The sequence below is a fragment of the Macrobrachium rosenbergii genome, chromosome 50 (assembly GCF_040412425.1).
Source record: "Macrobrachium rosenbergii isolate ZJJX-2024 chromosome 50, ASM4041242v1, whole genome shotgun sequence".
NCBI classification, from domain to species: domain Eukaryota; kingdom Metazoa; phylum Arthropoda; class Malacostraca; order Decapoda; family Palaemonidae; genus Macrobrachium; species Macrobrachium rosenbergii.
In genome coordinates, this window is record NC_089790.1 from 3067109 (window position 1) to 3077637 (window position 10529).

The 10529-nt window shown below is 38.5% G+C and overlaps 1 protein-coding gene across 1 annotated transcript in view; it reads left to right on the forward strand.

The window, feature by feature from the left end:
- Window positions 1–10328, forward strand: part of LOC136832903 (uncharacterized) — a 31320-nt gene extending 20992 nt beyond the window's left edge. Inside the window, exons 3-13 of the mRNA XM_067094559.1 lie at window positions 1037–1166; window positions 1512–1604; window positions 1962–2321; window positions 3320–3360; window positions 3561–3737; window positions 4729–4846; window positions 5967–6041; window positions 6960–7173; window positions 7795–8001; window positions 8703–8792; window positions 9117–10328. Coding sequence (XP_066950660.1) covers window positions 1037–1166; window positions 1512–1604; window positions 1962–2321; window positions 3320–3360; window positions 3561–3737; window positions 4729–4846; window positions 5967–6041; window positions 6960–7173; window positions 7795–8001; window positions 8703–8792; window positions 9117–9500 — 1889 coding nt within the window. The 3' untranslated portion in view covers window positions 9501–10328. The remainder of the gene's footprint in view (window positions 1–1036; window positions 1167–1511; window positions 1605–1961; window positions 2322–3319; window positions 3361–3560; window positions 3738–4728; window positions 4847–5966; window positions 6042–6959; window positions 7174–7794; window positions 8002–8702; window positions 8793–9116) is intronic.
- The last annotated feature ends 201 nt before the right edge of the window (window positions 10329–10529 follow it).

The following is a 10529-nucleotide window of genomic DNA, read 5'->3' on the forward strand; positions in this document are numbered from 1 at the left end:
TATTTCGTGCTTGAAAAATAAACTACTGATGGAGAGACTCCTACAAAAAATCTAAAATAATTAGAAATTAGTTGACACTGAATATTTTAATATACACAATATATATATATATATATATATATATATATATATATATATATTTATATATATATATATATATATATATATATGATTCCTATAGCTGTTCATCCGTAAAAAGAACTCACAGGCCACGAGGACGTGTCTTAAAATGGCTGCAGTTTCCGAAGGCGTTCCAATTACGCTACAGTAAACCATCTGGGACTCGGGTGAAGGAAAATGGCGCCTAATTAATGCTATAAACGACAGCATACGTAAACAAATGCCTAACTGGAAGCGGTTACCGTTGGGAAAATAAAACAAAGTAAAAAATGCGCCGAAGTTTCTTCGGCGCAATCAGTTTTCTGTTTGAGCCGCGGCCCACGAAGCTTTCGGCCACGGCCAGGCGCACGATTATGGCTAACTTTAACCATAAATAAAATCAAAACTACTGAAGCTAAATGGCTGCAATTTGGTATGTTTGATGATTGGAGGGTGGATGATCAACATACCAGTTTGCAGCCCTCTAGCCTCAGTAGTTTTTAAGATCTGAAGGCGGATTGAAAAAATGCGGACGGACAAAGCCATCTCAATGGTTTTCTTTTACAGAAAACTAAAAAAAACACGTTAAGTTTCTTTAACAGACGATATAAAAAAAAAATGACAAAAGGGACGTCTGCTATACTGGCGTAAGAATCTCATGATTAAATACTCACAAGACTGACAGTTCTGAACCTCAGCAAAAGCTATAAATCCCCAAGACCTACGAAAACTAAAGATCAAGTACAATCTCAGAAAATAATAAAAACAGATGATGGCCAAATTAACACCTACTGCACACTAATTAAAAGCACCATAATTCCCAGGAATCAAATGCATCACAATTCCGAAAGGGACTTTGAAAAACATCTAGATTTCAAATGTCTACGGTCTCAGTCCAGCACTGCACAACCTCAACATCTTTATCCTTTTATTCCAGATCTACCTCCGCCGAGGTTACCCGAAACCTCTGGTGCCCAAGGGCATCCTCCTCAATCGACCTATCGTGTCAATTACCCAGGGGCAAAATTAAGGGTAGGGGCACCAAGGCCGTCCCACCTGACCCAAGGGTAAGTTGTTCTGTAGATGCAATTCGATTTTGTATTTGGTCATCTACGATGCGGGCAAATATGATCGAAGTATCTTGAGAAAAATGTACTAATAAATGATAAATAACTAATCCTACAAATGTAAGTGATTTTACTAAAAGGAACAAAATAGGCTACAAAAAGGCTAATAAATTACGCGATTAAAAGATGTCCTAATCTAATTGTCATATTTACCTTAAAAGTATCCATTAATTTTGTGTACTTTACACCTGAGTAAATTTTTTGTACTTTACACCTGAGTACCCCCAAAAAAATAAAAACTTTATACTTTACAGCTTATATGGAAAATCAATTAATATTTCACAGGGCTGTAGTCATCTCTGCAAGAAGAGATACACCACCACAGTCTATAAATTTCGGATCCTCTAGTTACTCCACTGGTGCATTTCATATGCCAAGGTAAGATGGAATAGTTAGAGTACAATTTAGAAGAAATAGGTATTCTTTTAAAATATTCTGTTTTTTGTGAACAAGTGTGAATATTCTTCACAATGTTATCTTGGGTAGGAAACTGACCACATTAGTAATAGCTGTGGTGATACGCAAAATTTTTCAAAATTTTACAACCCTAAATTCAACTTTTTTTCACAAACAAAAATGAGTAATATTCATAATGATTAAATCTAAAACGGTAAAGTTACTCTGCTGATACACGAAATTCCAAAGCATGCCTTTAAAAACTTAGTCTACCAATAGTCCTCAAGTCTAGATGAATAATAAATAAAAATATATTTCTAAAAATATACTCCACTACAGAGATCCAGCTGTTCACGAGTACCACCCAAACGATTCATCCTCCAGTCACAACATTCCCACAGGACCTGTCACCTACTACAGTCCTAGCCATCCGCAGGACAGCCCAGCAGACTCATCAGAGCCGCAGAAACAGAAACCGCGCTTCCAGTTCCCCGTGGAAAGGCCTCAACCGCCAAATTACGCCGACCCACTCCACCACGACTTCAAGCCATCGAAGTTATTGCCGCCGATAACGAAAGCCCCGCTAATAAACACACAGAGCTCGACTCAAAATTTGCCCTCTAATGAGCTTTCGAGACCACAGCCTCCTCACCCACCTCCACAGCTCATGGTGCCCATTAGGAGAAAGAACAACAGGAAGTTAGTCTTTTCTTGAGTTTTGTTATTCTCTGGTGCAAGTTCTGTCTGAAATACAGAATCCATTAATCCCTGAATAACATACACAGCCCATTAGGTTCATGAAAGTACTTTGTTCTGTAAGCTACTATAAACCTAACACTATTATAAGTTCCTCGTTGGGTGGGTGGGTTCCGTTCTCAGCTACCACTCTGCTGGCCACGCACGAGTTCGAATCTCCGACCGGCCAATGAAGAATAAGAGGAATTTATTTCTGGTGATAGAAATTCATTTCTCGCTATAATGTGGTCCGGATTCCATAATAAGCTGTAGGTCCCGTTGCTAGGTAACCAATTGGTTCTTAGCCACGTAAAATAAATCCAATCCTTCGGGCCAGCCCTAGGAGAGCTGTTAATCAGCTCAGTGGTCTGGTTAAACTATGGTATACTTAACACTATTATAACCTTGGAAAACATAAGCTAATTAATTTACTAGGCTTACTGTAGATTAATTCTGCATGAGTTTTTCCAGTTTTGTTTATCAAGTTTTCTGGTAGAGCAAAGTACTTTGTTGTTGCTAAAATGACACATGCCCACACCAACTCATAAAAACAAAATTAATAGAGTATCGTTCTTAACTCTGATAGACTTGACAAACATCCTTGTTGTACTATATCACAAATCAATTTTGTAGAAAACAATTTAATACACTGGATCAACATACCATCATGTAAGCCAATAAAAAGATAAGGGAAAACTGTCATTCCAAACCACTTCTACTTATAACTCTGTGAATTAAATTTACAATTATCACAGTCAAACCCCATAACATTTAAAAAAACTTACTTATTTTAAACCAATTACTTATTTAGTTTTTCCAATTGTTATCCTAATCAGCTATTGCCTACCTAATCTGGCCTTCATTACAATTCCATACAATGATGCACAGTGAGGAAAAACGCCCAGAGCATGGTGAATCCCCCGGCCGCCATATTCCTACTCCTCTCCACCTAACCCACCTAGGAAAGGGCAGGTGGTTAACGCTCCAAGACCAGCATTGATGGGTAAGAATCATTACCTTTTTCATGCTTATCTCCTAAGCATCAAGTATTTACTTTAATCTTATGGTCTCTGTTATGAAGATCAGAAGCTAACGATTTATATTTCACTGAAATAAATGTTTAAATTTTATATATAACCCTTGCAGTAACCACTGAACAAAATACGATGAAATATTACAAATTCAAATGCGTATTGTTCTTAGGAATACTATCAGATCCAGCAGGAGATTCTACAGCCTCTTTGGCAACGCTAGGGACCATCAGTAAATCCGGAGTGAGGCCAGAAATAGATCACAGAGCAGGGGCCCCTGGGAGACACGATTCCTCAGCGGAACAAAACCTTTGGCCACCTCCCCAAACAAACCCTGAGAGGCAACCAGGTAAGCAGGGGATTAAAGAAGAAGATCTGGTACAGTTATTCCAGCTGATGCTACCTCTAACGGAAATCTGTGACAATTGATGCTACCTCTAACAGAAATCTATGACAATTGATGCTACCTCTAACAGAAATCTATGACAATTGATGCTACCTCTAACAGAAATCTATGACAATTGATGCTACCTCTAAAAGAAATCTATGATACTTGATGCTACCTCTAAAAGAAATCTATGATACTTGATGCTACCTCTAAAAGAAATCTATGATACTTGATGCTACCTCTAAAAGAAATCTATGATACTTGATGCTACCTCTAACAGAAATCTATGAAAATTGATGCTACCTCTAACAGAAATCTATGACAATTGATGCTACCTCTAAAGGAAATCTATGATACTTGATGCTACCTCTAAAAGAAATCTATGAAAATTGATGCTACCTCTAACAGAAATCTATGACAATTGATGCTACCTCTAACAGAAATCTATGACAATTGATGCTACCTCTAACAGAAATCTATGACGATTGATGCTACCTCTAACAGAAATCTATGACAATTGATGCTACCTCTAACAGAAATCTATGACAATTGATGCTACCTCTAACAGAAATCTATGAAAATTGATGCTACCTCTAACAGAAATCTATGACAATTGATGCTACCTCTAACAGAAATCTACGACAGCCCACGCACAGGCATATAATGTTAATACACGATTTTGAAACCATATATAGGTTATTCAGTCATCAACAAAATTTGTATAAATAATTGACTTTGCTGTCCTACTGACCACTCTTCATTCGTATCATTGATGGTATTACTGCTATTCCAGCAACATTGTTGTCATTACTAATGTATGCAATTGTAAATGTAACGGTAAATTATTTAAGTCAATACTTTTTGTAAAACGTTAAGACCATATTCCTAAAATTAGCCTCGACTTCCAATCACTCGTTACAATACCTAATCTCTCCATTCATCATTTTCTCAGGACCGGGTTATGAGAAGCAAGATGACCGACCTTACACCTTCGTCTCTGGGGAAGTCTATACACCTCCACCTATTGTTAAAAGACCATTTACCAGGTCCACCAAGCATTCTACTATCAGGTGAGGTGGGATGACAGAAGAGTACGATTCTCTCGATAACGCTTTTTAAATATGAAGCAAGAGTTTATCTCTCATTTCTCCCTGGCTGTTTGATATCTGTATGAATGGAGTGATGCAAGTGGTCACAGAAAGAACAGTAGATTTTAGTGCAACGTTGTAGGCTACAAAAATTATTTGAGATAGAATGTGATGCGAGTGATGTGTGCAGATGATACAATACTGATTGGGTAGTGTGAAGAGAAACTGCAAAAGCTCGTAAAAAAAACTCTGAGTGTTTGCAAGAGGACAACATGGAGTGTGAAAGTGTTTGCAAGAGGATAACGTGGAGTGTGAAAGTGCTTGCAAGAGGACAACATGGTGTGAAAGTGCTTGCAAGAGGACAATATGGTGTGAAAGTGTTTGCTAGAGGACAACATGGTGTGAAAGTGTTTGCAAGAGGACAACATGGAGTGTGGAAGTGTTTGCAAGAGGACAACATGGCGTGTGAAAGTGTTTGCAAGAGGACAACATGGAGTGTGAAAGTGTTTGCAAGAGGACAACAAGGAGTGTGAAAGTGTTTGCAAGAGGACAACATGGTGTGAAAGTGTTTGCAAGAGGACAACATGGTGTGAAAGTGTTTGCAAGAGGACAACATGGAGTGTGAAAGTGCTTGCAAGAGGACAACACGGAGTGTGAAAGTGCTTGCAAAAGGAAAACAGTGGCAAATAAATGCGGCCAAGAGTAAGGCAATGACCGTGAATTTTTGAACGCCATGGATTTTGATGAGTTCAGGTAGACTCTGCGAAACTGAATGGGTCTCAAAACATCGCCCTGATAGACGGCTGAGATCGAGGACATGATGCACAAGTACCGTAACTACTTGGACGCCAGTCATGATGATGATGAAACACACCCAAACTTAACCTACCCTAACCCAAATTAGCCCAGGGTTCAAATTCCTCCCTGCCTGGCAGGTTCAACCAGTCCCCCTTACTGAGTGTTTGGTTCAAGTGTTGATGTAATCTAACTTCTCAAATACAATAACTGTCAAAAGGTCTTATAATTTGAAAGAGTCCAACCGATACAGGAGCGGCTAGCTGAAAAAAAAAACGTATATCTTTCCTTTTTATTATTCCTACAGAATCACTACTCGTCGACCTGGCAGCAACCTTCCAATTATCCCTTTTGAGGAGAAAGCTTCGACTTACGTTCCAAGGTTAGTTCATTTGGGAACAGAAAATTTTCAAGCAGCAACGACCTATTGTCTCCTTGGTAGACCATCAGTAGTTAAGAGCTTACAATATGCATGTCCTATTCTGAGAAACTGTTAATCAGGTGATTTGAAAATCTTTTAAAAACTGAAAATTCTTCACAAGAGATAAACCCACAATAATGAAATACTGTCTTCCTAATTTTCCTAAACATGAAAATTAAATAAACGTAAGTGTGTCCAAGGAAAGAATTATGAAAATCATAAAAGAAAGAAACTGTAGCTGGTGCATCACAATCTATAGGCCACAAAAGCAACAGTACATGAAAAGAACGACGAAGAATCATCAATGCTTTGTGAAAATAATAATAAAGTTTGCGTGCGACTAATACACCACAATCTACAGGCCGCTGAAGCTATACAGTATCTGAGAGCTAATGAAGCATTAGCAATGCTCTGTGAACATCAACACAAAGTTTGCGTTTGTATAAACTTATGCCTTCCTTTCCCCGCCCCCACCCCCCTTTAGTTCTTCACTAGATGAGTCGATATCGTACTCGCCTAGCACTCTCCTAGGCCCGCGTTCGATTCTCCGGCCGGCCAGCGAAGAATTAGAGGAATTTATTTCTAGTGATAGAAATTCATTTCTCGCTATAATGTGGTTCGGATTCCACAATAAGCTGTAGGACCCGTTGCTAGGTAACCAATTGGTTCTTAGCCACGTAAAATAAGTCTAATCCTTCGGGCCAGCCCTAGGAGAGCTGTTAATCAGCTCAGTGGTCTGGTTAAACTAAGGTATGCTTAATTTCTTTTTTCTTCCCCCCATCCCCTATATTGACATCCGTAACTCTTATATAAAGTAGTAACCACCAACTGAATCCTTTTCATTCTATTCTCTTCGTCCTCCGACGGGCATCAACACAGGTACGTGAAAGAGGCTATAGCGGAGGTTGAGTTCGAGTCGAAGACCTTCGACGCCCCAGACCAGCCGCCGCCGATGTACCACCCTCAACCCAACTGGTTCCTGATGCCCGTGCAAGGATGGTTCGTCCTCTCCATCATCCTCGCTGCCCTACTCATCGTCCTCTTGGTAGTGACCGGCATTCTCTATAAAAGCCTCAGAAAGCAAAAGAGGAAGGTTGGTTGACAGAAAGTGAAATTATGATCGCGGGGGTTTGGAACATTTCTTGTTAACTTGCTTTACAACCGATAAATCCCACAGCATGGTAATGGCAGGGGGTTTTAAAAGAAGCTAGCAGGGATTTCTGGAAGTCTCGTACAAGAACGGGACGTCTTGAGCCGTGAGACAGGAACGGATCTTCTGAAAGTCTGACAGAGAGAGAAAAGGGAATGGGATTTTAAGTTCAAAAGATTATGAAACGCATATACAGTATATATACACAGGCTATATATTCTACATTTATAAATATACTGTATCTATGTTTATGGAGATTATTATATATATATATTAGGGAAATTCCTAATGTAAAGACAGACTGCCAAGTACTTTCGAAGATGTGTTAAAACACACGGAAGTACTTGGCACTCTGTCTAGTCATGTGGACTTTCCCAGTGGCTTTAGCTAATAAACAAAATCACGCGCTTACTTTAGTGATTTCTTAATATATATATATATATATATATATATATATATATATATATATATATATATATATATATATATATATATATATATACATATACATAAATACATAATCGTGTGTCAAATCGCACCTATACTTTATCCACCTCCATCCAGGTCGGGAAAATAATGGCATCGGGTCTCGCGCTCGCGTCGTGCATAGATCCCGTCAACCACGAATTGTGTCAGTGTCGAACCTTATCTCCCCTCGTCCGGACCCAGACCATGATGTCCAGGGCGTCGGTAATGTCCAGGGCGTCCCAGAGAACGCTGAGACCTGGATCCAGGCGACACGGGATCATCAACTACGATAATGACGCTCAGGTGATTAGAGAGAGACTTTTATTTGCGTGGACCAAGTGCTCCGTCAGGCGTTTGGGTATGATTTTATTTTGTAAAAGGGTTTAGGATTTTATATACAGTATGTATATGAATATACCTTTAAATGTGTATATATATATATATATATATATATATATATATATATATATATATATATATATATATATATATAATAAGTTCTTGTAGGTGAAATAAGTATGTCACACGCATCAAGGTCAGTTTAACAGATTACTGTACTGTGTTTCAGCAAAAGCTTCCGCGTACTCATTAAAAAATCTATTATGAGATTAGAATCATTTGAGTGGCAGTGAAGGGTGTCTGGACTATAACATACAAATACGCTTCCCTGTATTCTTTAATTTTAAGCGTACTTCTGTGCTTCACCCTATCTCGAACATTCATCGATGGAACTGAAGGCTACGTTTATATCCTCCAACACCTGAGTGACGAAGTTTATTGAAGCCTAAAATAACTTTCTTGCCTTCAAAAGGAGATTGCATGATTAAGAAATGCCGACAATTTCAGACATTTCTCCCATAAAAATGCAAAGGATTATGATAAACGTCTGTTCACCAATTTAACTCTCTTTCAATGAAGTAATTATTTAGTGGTGGAAGTAGTATATAATTATCTTGATGTCACTGTTGCAGTGAGATTTCTGAAATACCTCAACTATTTTGCAGCAGCGAACAACTGGCTTCAGGTCTTTGCCAACTCCCGCGATAACGGAAAAGGAAAAAGATTTTGATTCTATGACGACAACTCACACACAGGTAAGCAGTAACCAAAACTGTGTTGTTAATTTAGAATTTTTTCAAACACAGGCATTCATAAATTACACACACACACACACACACACACACACACACACACACACATATATATATATATATATATATATATATATATATATATATATATATATATATATATATAGTATATTCGAATGCCAATGTAGCCTAAATAGATATAAGAATTAAGGTTGAACAAAATGATAGTCAGTAAAACGGCTCTTGAACAAAACAAAACAAAAATCTGATAATTAAATTCCCAATGATCCTGCTAAATGAAAAAGTTACCTGACTACAATATTACAGATTGAAGTGGACGACACCCCACCACCATTAGCACCAAAGAAATCTTCCCTGAGCAGCTCTGCTGTGGGAGGAGGAGGAGGAGGAGGAGGAGGGGGAGGAGGCCACGAAGGGCGAAGTGGAGGCGGACAAGACTTCAAGAAAAACGAAGACTCGAAAATGGCAGCCGGAACCGGACGAGACAGCCGCGCTTCGAATCAAGAGGTTCGGTGTCTGAGTATCATGCGCGACAGTCGTCAAGCTCTGCCTGAGGGTAGAAGCAGCAGCAGTTTGGGTGGATACTACGGCGGGAAGGGAACCAGTACTCAGCACCAGAGAACCACATACCACACCTCCGATGTCCAGCTCACAACCATTTACCCGCCTCCGAGGCGTTTTGAACTGTAATGATAAAAGCCATTTTCGTCTGTCTTTTTTTCTCTGTAAATTAAAAGTCAGGATTTCTGTTTTTATGTATAAGGAAAAAACTCGTATCATCTACATTTACTTCCGCAATAAAATGTCAGCATATGCTGTTCCATGTTAGCAAATAATAAAGATATATTTTTAAAAGTGTAACCTATTAACTTGACGCAGAAAAAAATCGTTTAGTTATTCCTTCAAGTAGAACTAAATTTCTTGATTGGGATATTACGACAGCTACATATTGGTCAATCTAGATTTTTCTATATAAACACTAAAAAAATTACTTTATGCCAGGGAAAAACAAAACACACTCACTCACTTGACGTTTGATTACAAACTAAAGAGACGTAATGGCAGGCTTGTAAGCCAATAAAGTGGGTGAGAGAATGACAGCATCTACGTTTTCTAATTCTCCAAGCATGGGTATCGAGAACTAGCAAGGGTCCAGGGGCAGTAAGAATCACGGGTCCTCACTGCATTAAAGGCCCAATGACAAGTCATTTTGCTATATACAAAATACAGCAGTCTTGTCTAAAGGCAACTGTAGAAAACAAGCAAAACTCACTGACAGCCCTTAACAATACACACACAAGATGTTACGTGTACGACATCTTGCGAAAACAAAACATGTCATTAATTAACACGAATCAAAGAAAGGCAAACCTATTATTTACCAATTACCAATAAATATAATGTTTTAAATCTTTATTTTCGGTTATTGGGGCTCACTCTAGACCGCCCCAGACACCCAACCGATAGTATTTAGCCCCATATATCAATCACCAACCATTAATAGCAGACTTGTTTCTAAACCAGTGTAAATATGTCATTTTGAAATAAAGTTTCATTGTTTTCAGGTGTTTCACTGTAATACAGTACTATGCCGAAACTGTAGTGATTAAACTTTACTCATCTATACTAGAGGAAGACCCAACATTTTGTTCTGAATACAGTCTTGCAAAGTTTGGGAATTATCAAGGCAAAGGCCTACCTCATAAGCATTTATTTGGG